Source organism: Chroicocephalus ridibundus, chromosome 1 (assembly GCF_963924245.1).
Source record: "Chroicocephalus ridibundus chromosome 1, bChrRid1.1, whole genome shotgun sequence".
Classification (NCBI taxonomy): domain Eukaryota; kingdom Metazoa; phylum Chordata; class Aves; order Charadriiformes; family Laridae; genus Chroicocephalus; species Chroicocephalus ridibundus.
The window spans coordinates 146,501,985-146,519,663 of NC_086284.1; the positions used below are offsets into that span (position 1 = coordinate 146,501,985).

Genomic DNA, 17,679 nt, shown 5'->3' on the forward strand with positions numbered 1-17,679 from the left:
AAGTATTTTGCAGAAATAGAAAGGTCTAGAAATGGGACACTGAAATGACTACATAAAAGTGTTCATAGGAAGAAAAATTGAAAAGATTGGAGCTGTCATTCAGAGATGAATAAAAGGAAAAACACTAGAGAGGGGGTAACTTTTTAACTTCAGCTTATTCTTTCTTCTCAAGAAGAATAAAAGGAATTTAATTAAACTGAGCATTTAAAAGAGATCAAAGAGGACTCTCCTGCACAACATACGGTTAAATATGATATCTTCTCGCTACAAGGTATAATTGAGCCCAGGAGCCATCCTGTGGGGAGGCTGCTCCGTAAACTCCCACTTCTGCCTCAGTTTCCTCTTCTCTGGCAACTTTTGGTCCTGTCCACTCTCAGAGGCTGGGTATGGAACTAAGTGAATCACTGCCCAGCAACTAACACTGCACTATTCCCAAATTCAACATCAGCCCCCTAGACCTTACCCTGGGAAATATTTGCGCTCCTTTGATTTATGCTGTGGGTTCATTTACAGCTAAAAATACCGCCACTCCGCGGGGAATTGTAACAGAGGAACTGCAGGGGCGGCACCTGCCAACACATTTTTCTGAAATTACTCAAGGTAGCTGATCCTGAACATTAGCAGCCAGAGGGCCCAAATTATTATCATACTGTTTTTCACCTCCCTTCTGTGGATCTGAGACTTCAAGACCGTGATTAATTAAGTCTCTCCACTACTCTTATGTCCTAGGTATTATTAAACTGATGTCTAATGTAACCTTTTCAAGGTCACAGTGTAAATAGCCAGTTCTGCCGGTGATAAATCTCTGAGTTTGTCTTGAAAAATACACTGCTTCTTTAGCCACTAGCCCAAAGCCTTCCACAGTAACGTCTCTTTCTTACTCCTCTATGAATTTCCAGTCACGGCACTGCAATCGTTATAAGCATCAAAAATCATCTTGCAGTCTCGCATCATACTTGGCATACCGGTGACTCTTGGCCAAGATTTTTTGACCTATGTGTCATCTCACCTGTGTCTTACACCTCATCTTCTAAGTAAATGGACCATTCCAGCTGGGTTGAACGCAGTATAGGGGAGAGATCGGGGACTCACAGTGACTTAACATCATCTTCAACTTTACAGCTGCCTTATGGAAACGGCACTGACTGGGAAAGGGAACACAGCATTTTCATTTTGAAGAAGAAGGACTATATAGTTTAGCGAAGTATTGCTAAGGTGCAAAAGCCCATATAAGCCAGTGCAAGGTCCTGTTGACCTTGATGAACTCCACATTTTGGTTCTTCACTTTGTGAGTGCTTTTAGCAGTAATAGCACTGAAATGATTTCTTATCAGTGGTTCAAGAATTACACTTTTTTGTTTCCATGGTGCTTCTTTATGCAAGTGTCTAAAAATGCCTCTTGTTCTCCTTCAGCTGCCTGCATACTGACCAGACCTTAGGAACACAGTTAAAGATTGCAAGGCAATGAAATTATCAATTTCTTGGCATGAGTTCTTGGGTGCAGTGGCTAAAATTGGGACACACTTTTTTCCCAGCTGCAGAGTGGAAAATGTGAGCTTTTGACCTTCAGAATGTTGTCTGAATGTCATTATTTTCAACAGTTCAGGTCCTTCCTGTGTGGAAAGGGACCCGTGATCTGCAGTGCCTTGTATTTAGGTGATCACCTCCAGTAACCATTGATTTTTCCACAAGTGAATATTCATCGCTCAATGGAAACCAGGCCCTGTTAGAATAATACCATCTGCATTCTCCATGGTCAGTAGTACCCTTGGAAAATCTCCATTTATCTTTTTGCTTGATATCTTTGCTCTGATGAAATTCCAGAAAGGAGCTAGGCAGAGCAAAGGGAAAGGCAGGGATGTTTATATTACCAGGGTCCCAACCTGACTTTTTTCCCAATGTGATTTAGTAGTAGTTTACAGCTGGGAACGGGAAGTGTTAAATATAAAATCGTGTGCGGTCCAATTCATAGTGAACAAATTCAAATGGAAATAACGCCGCAATCTTCTCTGATACCACTTAGCCTCTCCACAGGAGTCTCAGGAAAAGGACCCAGACACAGAATGGACGTTTGTTGGACCCTTGGTGTCAGGGCTGAGACAGCAGGAGTGGCACAAAAGATATTTCTGTTGTCACTTGACCTCCTAAATGCTGAATAAATAATCAGAAGCACTCACAAACACTTAGATTACTAAGAGGAAAGAAAAGCTAAACTAAATCAGCAGGGATATCATTAAAAATTATTGATTGAATGCTGTATGCATTGCCAGTGCTGACAAGAGGTCTTGTTTTTTTCTTGCAGCCTAATTTTGGTGGAGTGATGTACGTGGGGTCGCTTCCCCTGGCTGGCACTGCTCTCCAGAAGTACTTTGTCACTCCATCTTACAGCTCCGTGCTACCAATGCATCACTTGCTCTAGCCTCCAGCACCGCTTCCATAAACAGGAAGAGATTACCGGGGCCTTCAAAAAAAAATAAAAATAAAAAAATCCCCCTGACAAATCCTTTGTGTTGTGCAGGTTGTTGCTTCAAGAAATGAGGAGGTTCATTTCCATGGTGACACCAGAGACTGTTAACCTTATCAGTACAGACTGCATGTCCCACAAAGTTTACTTTATCGGTTCTTGTCACTAGCATTTCACAGTAATTCCGTATTTGTACTGATGCACGCTGAGGTGTGTATAGTTTATCAACTTCATACACGCATGTATGTAATGTTTAAGAGAAAGAAACATTGCTACGTAGGTCAGTGATTTTACCCGGAGAGCTCTTCAGAAGGAAGGTGCATTTTTCCTGCAGAAGCAAGGGATATTGAAAAGGTGTTTTCTTTTCCCAGCTCCCTGTAAACCTGGGAGTGCTGAGATCCCAAAGGCCCTTTTGATTTTACTCATTGTGAGAACATAATGAAATTTGAGTCCTGACTCTAAATGCCTGGTTGTCCTCCAGACATGGAAAGCTGTGGTTCAGCCTCAATCCTCCTGTCAGCAAGAAAAACTTGCTCCAGTTTTTTCCGCAGATCTTTACAGATTTTTTTTCGCAGACTTCATTAAACAAGTCCTTTAGCTTTGAACATCTTCTCTAGATCATGAAATCGTCCCCGTATGTGAATGACAGAGAACAGCTGCCCCAGAGGAGGTTACAGAGGTGCGATGTTCCTGCCACCAGGAGAAATGCCTGTGCTGCTTCTCAGCGGTGAAGGATGAAGACAGTTTGCGCGGTCTTGCAGTCTGCATCCCCAGAGGTGCGTTGTTGACCTCGCTGATTTTTACATTCCAGTGAATGACTGGACCCGTACAGCAGCAACAAAGCCAAAGAAGCTCAAAGCTTTCAACGGATGACCCCGAAATGTGAGGAAAAGTCAGCTGAAGTCATATAGGAGGATGCAAAACAATTCCCATTTCCTGCCTCTGAAGTCCAGCTTTCTCCTTGGCCATTTGCATTTGAATCTTTCCACAATATTAACCCTTGCAGCACCATCCAGGTGACCTGCTCTGATCCTTTAAGGCATAATGTGGAAAAATATGTGTGCATAGGTGATTCTGGAGTTTTTCCTCCAAAATCTGTGTGTGTGGATTGCAGCAGCGCATCAGGTGAGTTCTCTCCTCCTTCCCAGACAGCCTGTACATCCCAGTTCTGCAGAAGTGATGCATCTTACTGCTAATGTGACAGTGCAGCAGTTTTAAGCCAATGAGCTCACCTTCCAATTGCTGTTTATAAGCAAAAACGAAGTCAACTTTTTTTTTTTGTCTGGATTTTGAGAAGTGCCTTTAAATCCTGGGTCTAACACATGTGTGCAGCTGAGAAAAGGAAAAGACCTGGGAAGAGCAAGGTCTTCCTCCAAACCTATGGAGATATTTAAAATGCAGTTTTGGAAGAAACTTTAACTGAGAAGCCAAAAAAATCTCTGCTACAATTCAATAGCACAGAGGGACCTGTACACTTCCCTGTAAGCCAGGAAGAAAAAGAGCATCTCTCCTCACTAAAGCCATGACCGTTTGCTCTGTGCTATGCTTTGCACTGCATTTGCAGCTTCACACTTGTCTGTTTTTCTTCCCTTTTGTTTTGCCAGACTGTTACTGCTGCATACAAGTCAATAAACACAAGTTTCAAGTCCTTTTTGGTTTGTGATTATGATCTAATGTTGCCATTAAATTCTTTTTTCTGTATGCTGGTTCGTCCAGGGGCATCCTTTAGCTTCTGTTAAACTCACTATTTTTACAGTAAGCCGTGTGCTCACTAAGAAGCGCGAGGACCATGAGGCTCCAGTTACCACCGGTGGTGTTACTGTGAGTATTCAATACCTGAAGGGAGCCTGGAACCAGGGAACGGAAAGCAGGGTGATGGAAGATGATCCAGTTGACTCTTTCAAGACGGCAGCCCCTGATGTCATTTTACACCTCGGGGCTCATTCTTTATCCGAAGGATGACAGATAACACAGTAGCCTGTCTTTTACAACTGCTGTGTTCCCTTAGCTCTAACACTGGCTGCGTCAATGGCTGGCCGCCCCGCTCCTGGCTGCCTTCTCGCAGGCAGAACGGTGACTGGGAGCTTCACACTGCAGCACCTTCACCGAGGGCAGTGTGTGGTGAAAGGGAGCTGCACCTCTTTGTGAGGTCTAACAGAGAGCTTTGCTCGGGCCTGGGAAGTTCCTGAGGTCCCTTAAGCCCGTTCATTTGAGCAGGCATCACATTGGGTTAGGCACAGCCAACATAGCAGCAAACACCCCGTCTTTCTCCCCACTCTCCCAGCTGCAGCGTCACACCAGGATCACTATAGCAAATTATTCCGCAGGCTAGCCTAAAAAACATGCTTATGTCTTATTTCTGTGTCGGTCACCCCCTCCTTTTCTGATATGCAGAGGGATGGTATCAGCACAAGGAGGGAAAATGAATTGTTTAGGGTGGGACGAAGCGTAACTAGGGGCGATGGGAGGAAACAGAGCAGAGCAATGTCTAGGCTGACTATCAAGAAAAACATCCCAGCATTGAAGCCCGAAGAGGCTGTTTAATGATCTCCCAAAGGAAGTAGTAGGAACCTTTATCAATGAGTCATTTCCAACTGTGAAGGACAAAGCTGAGTGTGGGGAATAGTCATGTGTTGGCAGGGCATGAAGGGTCTTTCCCACTCCTCCTTGCTGACTCCTTGCCCTCACCCTTCTGAAAGAAACAGAGCCTGAAAAACACAATGTGAGCAGTGGTTTCCTAACACATACACAAAAAGAAAAACAAGATCCGTAAGCGATCCTTTGAGATTGGGAGCCTGGGAAATGCTTTTTAAATTAGCCTCAAAAACATGACAGATGATAACAAGTTTTAGAGTAATTTTCTTTCTTTTTTTTTTTTCTTTTTTTTTTTCCTTTTTTTTTTTTCTTCAGCAGTGTTGCCAGAGCGTGCGTCTATCCTGGCAGCAGCTTTCTTGCAAATTAATGAAACATCAAGGCTGCACTACCAGCCAGATTGGAGTGGTGTATTTCCAGGAGAGAGCCTGAACTGGCAGATCATCAGCTGCTACAAATCAATTAAGTTCCCTTGATTCCAGCGCAGAGGGCCACCAACTTGCAGCTGCAGAGGATCTGGCCCGTTTCATGTTGGAATAGAAATATTGCTTTCATTTTACTGAGTGCTGAACTATTTAAAATTTAAATGCTGTTAAAATTTAAAATCCTCATTTAATTTAAAATTCGCTTTGAAGTTTCTGTTAGTGATGGTGTTCCTCATTCCTGCTCCAAAGAGTTGAGATTTTTTACATTTCCCTGGGACCACCACATCAGGGTTTGCAGGGCGTCGGTGTCCTTCGGCCAGCAGGCACGATATGCCTTGCCCTCAGATTTTTTTTGCTGATCCCAGTTTCTTGCTCCTATTCGTTAAATAACTGTAATGCGAATAAATAACATTACACATTATGCAACACTCACCACGTTGCCCAAATCCCTGGAAAGCAGTAGTATGCCCCGGTGCTGCAAAAGGAGTGGAAGCAGGATTGGAAAAGGACTCCTTGCCTATGGAAAAGCGTTGGTTGCTTTGAGGCTCAGACGAATGGCTCCAAAGACAAAGCTTGCTTCTCACTAGCATGCCCCAGACCTGCGTGTCCTGCGTGCGTATCAGCCGCTTCACTTTTGGGAAGGGGGGCATTCCCTCAGCTCCCTGGACAGATTTTGGGTCCTCAGGACATGTTGCAGGTCTGTTGCGATGTTCACATTTGTAGGGAGTTTGACCGCAGCCCTGCAGAGAAGCCCAGTGTCTGACCACACCAGACCCTGGCAAGCCACGGTGTGTTTTGCTGTGTCTCAGAGCGAGGGGTGGGTGTTTTGGCTCATTAAAAGTTATTGCACATCATCTGGTCCCCACTTAGTTGGGTACTGGGGGGCTGGCATCAGCAAAGAAGAAAATCCTCGTCTTCCTCAGCCCGCAGCTGGGAGGTAAGGGGCTGTCCTGGCGAGCTGCAGAAAAAGGCATTAGAGAAGAGAGGCAATGGCGTCCACAGGTAAGGAGTGGGGCAAGGAGACCAGCAGTTAAAGCAACCAAGAGAAATCAGGGTTAAAGGGAGCTTGGAAGGGGCTGGGGAGGTGTTGGGAGACCAGGGAGGCCTCCAGCATTGCTCTAGCACCCACACACGGCCCCGGCGGCTGTGTCCGTGCCCCGGCGGGCAGCACCGCGCTCCAGGTTGGGCCACATCTGTTCAGTTCACCGCTCGATTTCTCGTAAAGATGGAAGATTTCACGCTTCCAATTTGCAACTGGGTTTATAATTTGGCAAAGAAACTAAAAAAAAAAACAAAACACCAAAACCCAAACCAACCCAAAGCATGTCATTACAAAGCGTTACAGCGCATGCATTAACGCCTCGCTACAAAGCCCAGCTGAGAGCCAACTTTCCAGCGTAATTTTCCTGCGTATCTGCCAAGCAGTGCGTGGAAAGAACCATCTGTGATGTCTTACAGGGGCATTTCCCGGTCACAGCTTCCAAAGGGTAACTAAAAACTGAGTTCTGTAAAACATACGCCATCACCCAAAAGGGCTCGAGTTTTAATAAGAATATAGGTTAAAGTTGAGAGAACAAGTGGTGACTCCCACTCTTCGGTCTGCTCTGTGTCTGGACCTAATCAGCCCACTCGGCAACATTAACATCTCATAAATACTTCATAATCCAATTTATATTTTAAGAATTTTTCTTTATCTTTAAATGAGTAGCATATCTGTCAGGAACTGTTCATTAAACATTTTTGGATCGGGCAATATCCTGGATCGCCAAAATGCTGATTATGCTTACGTTTTAATCTCGAAACGACTGATTACCCGGGGGAATAAACGATCAAGGGAAATGGTGAATTGTCCATCCCTGGGAACCACCGGTCCCGACTGAGCACCTTTCTGGGATGCAGGCTTTCGCCAGCCACATCTTGTGCAGCTCAGAAGAAGAATGTCTGGATGGAAGTCCATACGAGAGGCCAGACTACATGATCTAATGGTCCCTTTTGGCCTTAAAATCTTCAATCGGTGAATTGAAATCTATAAAAAAAGAGTCCCCAGCTGTAGGAAGGAACCGGCACGACTGCAAATAGGTCGACTGAACTCAAACTGACAGCCTCCTGGGTCATCTTTAAAGTTATAAATTGGCTTGAAAGGGATGTAAGTATAATTAAACTTCTCCTGTAGTTTCAAACTAATACAAAATTTCTTACTTCCCATCCGGCACTCCTGCGTAATGCTCCTGCGCTTCCCTAAAAAGCTGACACATTATTTTCCATACCTCTCTACAAAGATAGTCTCTAGTTGGTCTGCAATGTATCGAGCACAAGGCTGGACTGACCAAGCAGAAGTCCCCATCCAGCTCCGGGCAGAAGCCGGACGCAGATGTCCCTTCCAGCTGTTAAACCAGGGGATTCTTGTGGGGAGCAAAGAAGGGAAGCAGGAGGGACCTCCCCCAGCCCGGGAGGGACCCCCCCCGGGAGGGACCCCCCCCAGCCCAGATTGTGCCACTCCGGCTCAGGCTGAGCTGTGTCCAAAGGTCACGTTCACCTGTTGAGATGGTGGTGGCCGTTTGCAGGGACAGATGTCGCAGGCAAACCTCTCCGCTTCATGCGAACGACCCGTGGAGCAGATCGGTGGCCAGGGGACTGCTCTGCACCCTGTCCCTGATTTTTGCATGGGGCTACACTCAGATCCTGGTGGGCCAGCTCACCCGGCCCGCGCTGGCGACCACCACGCCACAGCAGAGCAGAACCTCCGTCACCTGCACGACGCTCCTGTGCGAAGGGCTCCGGTTAGTAATGCAGCTCCAGGGTCAGTGTAGAGAGATTGCAGGGCCTAGGAGGAGGACGCAATTTTTGTATTTTCCATGAGTATCTGTACCTGGACCATTAACTCTCATGTATGGAATACAGATAGAAATTTCTCTCTTTTCTTCAGCGCTACGAATTAATTGCGGAGAAATTTGAGCAAGGCCTGTTTAGCGCTTCCCACCCCAGCTCTGTTCCTTCTTCCCGGGGCCTTCAATCTCTTTGCTCTTTGCCAGCGTGCCGGCTCCTCACCTCCTCTCTTCCATTTCCCACCTCGATTCTCCCACTGCTGACACGTGTCCTACCCCAGCGCCCTCCTCGGCTCCTTTTCTTCTCACAACTTCCCATCCCCTCTTCCCTGCAACCCTCTCCTGTTTCTCCCCGTATCCCATCTCACTTTAAAACCCGCAGCTCTTCCAAAAATATTCGGAATTGGATTTCAGGGGAACCCGGTACTGCCCGAACGGAGTCGGTCTCTGAGCTGCCCTTTTGCCTTGGAGGGTGACAACCAGGTACAGACAAGGCCGCTAACGGGCCTGCCGCCACAGCACGTGAAACCGGCCCCTGCGGAACGAAGCGGGGCTGGGTTTGGCGGGTGCCCGAGGGCAGGGACCCCCCCGCCCCGCCCCGCCCCGAGGAAGGCGCAGCCGGGGGCGGGTTCGGGGGCGGGCGGGCGGCGCGGGCGCCCCTTCCCGCCCCGGCGGCAGCTGAGCGTGGCTGCTATGGTAACAGTGCCATCTTTTGGATAAGGTGGAAAACTGTACTAACTTCCCGGTGCCAGCGAAAAAACTCTCCAGGCAACCCTCCCAGAGGAAAAAAGGGAAAAAACCCTCCCCTCCCCTCTCCTCTTCCCCCCCGCCCCTCACGCTCTCGCCAAAATCACTGCCTCCATTCCCCTGGAAGTTTTTATCTAGAAAAGTTATTCTTCCCTTCAAATTCAGAATTGCTCTGGGCTGTCCCTCCACTGGCGTCCATCGGCACTGTCTCGCTCCAGTCACCTGCATGTTAGTGGTACGGCACGGAGAAAAAACCTTCGAATGAGATTTTTTTTCGAAGGAGCTTGGGTGCCTGATGAAAGCCGCGGCGGCTTGTGTGTGTACCCGCCGCCGACCGCAAGCCTGACTGGGTGCAGAAGCAGCACGGATGCAAAGGGGCCAGCGCGTCCAGGATTTGTCTGCGCTGCAATGCACTTTTGGGGCTGAATAAAGGGAAAAGGCTAAAAACCAAAAATGCCCTGTATGTCATCCTAGCGCTGCTCCACATAACACAGGAGTGACGCTAGCGTAGAGATGAATACTGGGTCTCCACTGGAAGTGGGCTTTTAAAATTCAGTAAAACATCCCGATTCCTGGAGGGGCCTTAACTGAGAATACGCTCATCCTTGGTAGTCATGCTGATGCTTTTTGCGTCTGAGCCAAGATTTTGTAAATCTAAGTCAGCTCTGTCTCTTGTGCCTAATAATACGAAGGAAGAAATAGCCCAGCCTTATAAAAACTGTGGGGTTTGGCCTCAGCCCATATTGATGATCTAGCTCATAAATGAAGACCAAACTTCTGGTTCTTGTCCAAACAACAGTCATTTTGGAGCTTCATGCCTGCAAATCAGACTGGCAGATATTAGCTGTTCTGAATTTGTTCAGGCTCACACTTCTCAGTTTAAACTGAGCTTCCTTTTGTTTATGTACATTTTTCTTGAGTAGTCTTTTTTTCCAGTTGCGTGCTCTTCACAGAATCAAAATACTCACTGACTTCTATAGACTTTCTCTGGTCAAATCCTACCGCCATGAAATTGCTGGCAAAATGCTGCTGATTTTTGTAATCAAGATTTCCCTGCTGGGAAACTCCAGTCTTCGAGGCAGCTGCTAGAAAGCAGTGCTATAGGAACCCAGGACTGACTAAGCAGAAGATATTCTGCCACCCACCCAAGTAACCCCACCAATGGGAGCTGAACAGAGACATCTGAGCTGCTTCTATCGGCTCAGCTAGGAAAAAAGCACAAGTCTCTGACTAGCCCTGGTCACCCCTGCATGCCAGCCTCTGTCATCCACCTGCAGCAAGTCTCATTTCAGCCCACGGCTCATCTCATTGAAATCAGCAGAAAGAAAGGTGGCAGAATGTAGCTTGGAGTGCTGTCGCCCTGGGTGGAAGGCTAGGGCAGCTTCCCCATGTTTGCATCGCTGAAAATTATAGCCACCGATCACCTGCAACAACTGCACCCAGCTGAGCATTTCCCTCTTCTTAAGCGCCAACTGCTGTCACACCTGGAACCCGTTTATGCCACTAAAATACCATTTGTAGGTTTAAACGCTGTATATAAAGGCTGTAGTGAAATACCGCTTCCAATTAGGCCATGTTAAGCACGTGCTTTTGCAGAGGTGAATCAGGCCCACAGTGAGTTTTAATTTGCTGGGTACCGATGGGAGGATTTCAGCCATATAGGTAAGGTGCCCCCGTGAAGTCTGCTTGATACCGGGGCCTCTCTCAGCGCTCCTCTTGCAGGAGGACAGCCCCGTTTGGAGAGCTGGTTCCCCTTCTCATCCCTCTTTCCCTGCCAAGTTGAGCAGGGAACGCCTCCAGAGATGAGGGGTGAAAATGCCTTCATTTGGCATGGTAGCATGGATGGAAAGCTCTTGAGTATGTGTGACTTTCCGTGCAGCCGGAGAGCCCTCGGATGGGGAGATGGCCGCTGCCCAGGCTGAGTTAGCTTTCTCAGGACTGAATGCCAGGGGAGCGACAAAGTGCTCACCAAATGGGGAATGTGGATCAGTTGGCAGTGGAGGGCACTCATGCTTTTAAAAGAAAGAGGGCAAGCTCCACCAGCTGAGCAGAGTACTTGTCTCAGGGCACTGAGGGCTTCTGCTCTATCTGGGCAACTGTGACCCCAAGGAAAACCTTGTGGGTGATGGAGGGCACTGAGCTCTTTAGAGGACTTTGAGGAAAGCCCTCAAAATGATGGAGAGATGCTATGATATATGTGTAACTGTTACCGTTAAGCTTTTTCTCCGTGTATTGGCTGAAGTACTTTTTTTGATTCCTTGGAAAAAACCTATGCATCTCTTCAGCTTTACAGGTCCCTGCAGAGGTGGGCTGTATACTGGGATGCCCTCAGAGATGATGGTCTGAAGCAACATCATGTGAATAGGTGGGAGAGGAAAACTTTCCTGGCGTTCATGAGGGCACTTTGGCTGGGAAATGCCAGGTCCTGCCTGCGGATACTGTTTGTATGCAGCAAACGTGGCAAGGAAAGCCAGGAAGAGCCACCCTGGAGACCTGCTCGGGTGAAGGGAAGCCTTAGAGAAAACCAGTCCAGCAAAAGGAACTCTGCGAGGTCTCCATGACAGATGGATCGCATTCAAGTGTAAACTCACACAAGCTTTCCATGTCAGCCGCTATGTGTTCCACTTTCATGAGGACTAAAGTGTTTTGGGCAGTGTCTCTTTAACGTGCTGCTGAAGTCTGCACATGCTGATATGTATTTTGGGCTGCTAAAATAATTCTGTGTAAGAGGGAAACTATGAGCAACTGGGGGAAGAAATAGCACTTCTGAAAAACAAAATCTGCTTCAGAAAGTGATGCATGCTTTGGGGAAAAAAAAAACAAAACAAAAACAAAAAACCCCTCAAAACTTTTTGTCACTCAGGATTTCTGGCTCTTGACCACATGCCAACCTGAATCCAGTTTTGCGATTTCCACTTGGTCGGATCAGCTCTTGCCCCCAGTGGAATTTTTTTCTGAGTGGAAACAGGGGCGTTGGGCCCTTTGACAGCAGAGCTGCTCCTCCACCAGACGGAGCCCGTAAAGTAGGGTACGGCAGCGATTTTTCCGAAGAATGTGACTTTGTGAATGTCCACATCTATTTAGCAAATTGCCTCACCCTGGCGATGCACCCCGTGCATTTTTGGCTTTCTTCAAGACTCCTGCTTAACTTTACGCTTACAAGCAGCCTCCTTGAAACGAAGCTTAGCGTGTGCTTGCGTATTTTGCAGCACGAGGGTCAAAATTTTCATAGCCCAGAGCCCAGCTAACAGATTTTTGCTCTGTAAGCTACCCTGCTCTCAAGCTAAATGCTATCAATTCAGCTGATGGAGTTAACAGCAAAAATGTAGAAGGAAACAGAGCTGGCGAAATAGCTTGTGATTATTATCTGAGGGCTGGGTGGAGTACCTATTGGAGAGGCAGCAGCTGGGAGCCGGCGTATCCAGAATAAAGAAGCTGACATTACAGAACTTTTTTTCCCCCTGTTAAATGCTTCGGTTTTCTCTGAACTTCCTAACTTCCCAGGAGGGTGTCAGCTACGTGACCTGCAAACCCTGGGGAGACTGGTCCCAGCTTTTAGATCAAGGAGCTCAAAGTGATAATGGGAACAGAGAAAAACAAATGCTTTTTTTAAGGAATACACTTTGAATTATTCATCTGCGCGTTACTGAAATCTGTTTTGTTCCTCACTCTACTAGCTACGAGGCACTCTAATTACAAGTATTTAAGACACACATAAATTACCTTGCCAGCCATGACGAATGCTGCTTGTTAATCCTAGAAGTATTATTCCTGCAACTGCAGCCAAGAACCCTTAATAGACCACCTGTTAGGTAAGACACGAAATGATTGCTAGCACATTACAAATAATCAGAATTCAGTGACAATAGGTGAGACTTCTGTAGTGTCCTGGAAATCTCTAGACATTCTCTGTCTGTTTGCTACACGCCTAATACCAGTACCTTAGGGGTGCAGCTGGGCTCGTTTGTAACTAGATGCTTGGAGAACCAGCAACATACTGGGAGGACAATGACCTGACTTTGGGTGGTTGTCCAAAGCTTTCCTGTTCAAATGCCACAGGAGCACCGTACCCGGCTTTCCCTGGCCCCCCCCCCCCACCCCTTTTCACTTTCTCGTCAGCCTTAAAGAAGGCATTTCGTGACATCCCCACTGATACTCAGTGGTGGTGCTGGGGAAAAAAATGACAACATAAGCATCGACACGCAGCAATGCCATGGGTGGTAGTGACATTGGTGGAAGCAGACTTCTGAAAATACGTGACAGACTTCAAATGTCAGGTTGCTTCTTGAGCCCTAAATAAGCCTGCTTTGTTTTTTACAACTGCAAATTTAACTCCTTGCAAACACAGCTTGTGATCTGTCACTTAGTTCAAAGCCGTGGTAATTGTGTGTTTGCATTTCAGACACGCCGTCCTCCAAAAGCCTTAAAATGGCCTGAGGAGAAGGTCCATGGTGGCTGGGGAAAAAGCACGCTTGCGACGGGATGCAAAAAAATATATCTCACTCGGCTTCCAATCGGATGCAGAATCACACACCCGGGTTGCGGTCGGGTGCTCTCTGGCGATGAGCAGTTGGGGGCAGTAAACACCGCTCAGATGCAGCCAGAGCCCCAGGTCCTACCTCTAAAAGTAGCTGTCTGGGGGAAGAACGTTGTCAGCCCACAGAAACTCACGTCTGGGACGCACAAGGTCTGTGAAACTCCCCAGACCTTAAACTAGACTAGACTCACACAGGGCAAGAGTGGAGCCTAGGCTTCGTTTGAGATACAGGAAAGGATTGGACCTGCTTAACTTATGTACGGTGCCAAGGAATGGCTAGCTGCTGGCTAACCTGAGACCTCAGTCCCTCGATAGATGGTCCCAAACCTGGGCTGAACGAAGCGCCCACGGCGGCGTGAGGTGTGTTACTTGACCGCTGTTTGGACTGGGACTGCAGGGACACGGGCAGAGGTGTCCCTCCGCCGGAGGCAAGCGTCGGCCAGCTGGAATTTGCAATGTAAAGCATTAAGCTAAACTTCACAAAAGTTTCTGAGGGCTTTTTCTGGGGCAGACTGTGCTTCCTCAGCAGTTTTGGGAAAACACCGTCGGGGCTGCAGGAGAGCTGACAGTGCTGAGCAGCCGGGGGCACCGCTTGAAAGCCCTTTTGTGATCTGCGTTAGCGCTTCAGTAGGGAAGGGCTGCAGGAGAGGTTTACCTGCTGCAGCTCCTCAGGCCCGGCAGAAGCTCAGTCTCTCTTATCTGGGTATCTGCAGCTCTGTAACTTGCCTTCAGAAGCGACTTCACACGCCAGCTTGGTGCAACGAGGACTTTCTAAGGATGCGGTTATGCTCTGTGGAAGCATCCGCACCAAGCGTTTGCCAAAGCAGAGGTTAAGGCTGCTCTGCTTTCTGCAGGAAGCCTGCAAATTGAGTGACAGCCCCTGAGATCACCTCAGCAGTCAAAATGACGGCATCAGACAATTAGCACTTGCAGCGTGCGGTACAGTCGTGCCTTCCCTAGCGAAACTGTCCAAGACATCATTCATGTTGGCAATGTCTGTAGTGGCGAGTGCATCGACCAGGGTCTGTTCTCTGGCACTGAGGTCAAGCAAGCGTACGCGGAGCCCAGCTCGTGTCCTCGGGGCTGACCCCGTTTTATTCCCAGGACTGGATAATCTCACCCGTTCTGCCATCAGGACAAGCCCCGGAGCTGCCAACTGGGTGAGCCCAGGGTGTCGCAGGCCAAAACTGTGGCAGGGAACACATTAGTAGTTAAAAAATACAGAGGGCTGCATGCTGCTGCTTGGGGCTGTCCCCTGACCATCTTTGTTTTACTGATGTAGATACCGTCACTGGAGATAAGAGGAGCTGATGGAAGAAATGCTCCGCTCATTTGTAAATGAGGCAAAAGCTTAAACTATTATCCCTTCCACCAGCAAACTGCCTGCCTATGCAGGCTGGCTGGGCAGAGCTTTCTTCTGCTCCATGGCGGTGTGGTCTCTTCTCCGCCCCAGCCCCTCTCTGCCTCTCCTCCCTGCCCGCTCGCCAAATAGACGGGAAACGTGGCAGGGGCATTGGGCACAGCAAGGCTCGTCTCTCCAAGCCCAGGAAGGGTGACAATTTTACAGTTCTGTGCTATTTACGGAGGAGCTTGCCGTGGCCTCCCCGCTGCACCAGGGTTTGTGTTGCATGGTGTGGCTGAATGCAATCCCTCCAGTTGAGCTGCATCTCCGTGTAATCCTGCCAGCTGCGCGGGCAGCCAGAGTTCAGAGCCTGGCCGAGCTGCTTCCCTTGGATGACAAAGGCATGAGTCAGTTACGAGCTTGGTGTAACCTACTTATTTATAAAGACTGTATACAAAGACAATTTTTTTCCCTCCTTGGCTACTGCGGAGGCTTCTAGCAGGGAGAAGCCTCTTTGCTCTGAACTCACGAGTCCCCCCAGCTCTGGTGAGGCCTCGCTTCTCTTTTGCTTTACAGGATCCAGTTGGAGATTTGCAGTCCGTGGAGTTAGCAGTGAGTCATGCACGCTTTTTTGCACTTTCCAATTTGTAGGATGTGCCTGAGGCAAAGCAATGACTGCAGGAGTCGGGCTGTGGGCAAGATCGTATCATGTGTGTAGCTACCTACGGCATGACCAAAAGGGAACCAAAACTCTCAAGTCCAAAGCTGTGACCCCTCCAAAAAACCACGCCCTTTCAGTTTCCACCTAACTCTAGAGGCAGCAACATTCATTCTTGACTTCAGATTTTTCTAAGCGCTGCATCTGTGTAATCTGTGTAGTCCAGCAGACCAAGCCTCCCTCCTGCCATGCGCCAGGTATCGAAATGACATAACAGGGCAGGGTTTCAGACATGCCAAGGCCACATTCATTTGCCTAAATGTAGTCACGTAGTGCTATATTAAGCACATTCATTTACCCTGCCCAGCCTCTAACTGGCTGGTTTATACATCTTACAATACCCAAAACACCCGTATGGGCCTGGCATGTCTGACACGCAACCCATGAAAGTCCCACGCCCTTCTGGACTGCCAGGGAAGGGCTGAGCGGGATATACACATATGCCTAAAATAGCACTAGACACCTCTGCTTCGGCAGCTAAATCCTTCCCACCACCAGCATCAGCGTTTCCCTGGCTGGTCTGCCCAGTCACGTTGGTCCAGCTGCTAAAGTCTTACTTGCAGGGCCTAATTTTCCACGTCAGTGCAATTTTAATTTGCCAGAGTTGCACCCGGTTAGGACTCGTTATTTATTGTTTCAGCAAGAGCAGGACTTGATGAAATATTGAAAGCCGTATATAACAAAGTTCAGGATAACCTGGCACACACAAGAGCATTGAACAGTATGGAAATGCCAAAAGCAATATAGGATTTGATAGGACTTGGCTGGCTGCACGGTGTGACTACTTACAGATCACGGACCTGAATCTTTATGGCTCTGCATTTTGTGTGGTCATTTATTATAGCATAAAATGGGAGTAAGTGTTAGCAGTCAGCCTTAGAAGCACTTCATAGCAGCTTTACAGCGGAATAAATGACTATAAAGCATGCTATCATTTGGTACTTTAAATCTACTAATGCAACAAGATCTTCCCGCCTTAAATGCCTGCGTTTTCTCACTATCAGGTTCCAGTTACATTTGCCTTTTGGAGCAAAACTGGCAATCTGTGCCTGTACACACAGGTAAAGTGATAAACTTGCCAGTTGCATCAGGTAAGTAGGTTTTGATTACAACACACCCCTTGTGCAAAAAGTATTTCATGACACAAACCAACCGTTGTTGTCGTAGAAGTAGTGAACAGACTCTAAGGAGGTTTGAGCCGGCGAGGCAGCGCAGCTCCACGGGTACTGCGGTGCTCGCTCGCTGGTCGAGCTGCTCCAAAAGGTTTCGACTTCTGAAACTTGGACATCGGCAGGAAGGAAAGGGGGAAAAGAGCAGGTATGCAAGGGCAGCTGCCCCTTTTCAGCTCACTCTGTTAAACCAGACTGACTTTTACTGCTGGGCCTAGTGCTGGGTCCTGCACTTGGGTCACAACATCCCCATGCAGTGTTACAGGCTTGGCCAAGAGTGGCTGGAGAGCTGCCCTGCGGAAAAGGACTTGGGGGTGTTGGCTGACAACCGGCTGAATATGAGCCAGCAGTGTGCCCAGGTGGCCAAGAAGGCCAATAGTATCCTGGCTTGTATTAGAAATAGCGAGGCCAGCAGGACTAGGGAAGTGATTGTACCTCTGTACTCGGCACTGGTGAGGCCCCACCTCGAGTACTGTGTCCAGTGTTGGGCCCCTCACTACAAGAAAGACATTGAGGTGCAGGAGCGAGTCCAGAAAACGGCAACAAAGCTGGTGAGGGGTCTGGAGAACAACTGGGATTGTTCACCCTGAAGAAAAGGAGGCTGAGGGGAGACCTTATTGCTCTCTGCAACTACCTCAAAGGAGGCTGTAGGGAGATGGGGAGTCGGTCTGTCCTCTCCAGTCACAAGTGATAGGACAAGAGGAAATGGCCTCAAGTTGCGCCAGGGGAGGTTTAGATTGTATATTAGGAAATATTTCTCCACTGAAAGGGTTATCAAGCATTGGAACAGGCTGCCCAGGGAAGTGGTAGAATCACCATCCCTGGAAGTATTTAAAAGATGTGTAGATGTAGTGCTGAGGG

The 17,679-nt window shown here is 48.0% G+C and overlaps 1 protein-coding gene across 1 annotated transcript in view; it reads left to right on the plus strand.

Moving 5' to 3' along the window:
• Nucleotides 1-2,650, plus strand: part of LMNTD1 (lamin tail domain containing 1) — a 161,544-nt gene extending 158,894 nt beyond the window's left edge. The window contains exon 10 of the mRNA XM_063323657.1: nucleotides 2,302-2,650. Coding sequence (XP_063179727.1) covers nucleotides 2,302-2,418 — 117 coding nt within the window. The 3' untranslated portion in view covers nucleotides 2,419-2,650. The remainder of the gene's footprint in view (nucleotides 1-2,301) is intronic.
• The last annotated feature ends 15,029 nt before the right edge of the window (nucleotides 2,651-17,679 follow it).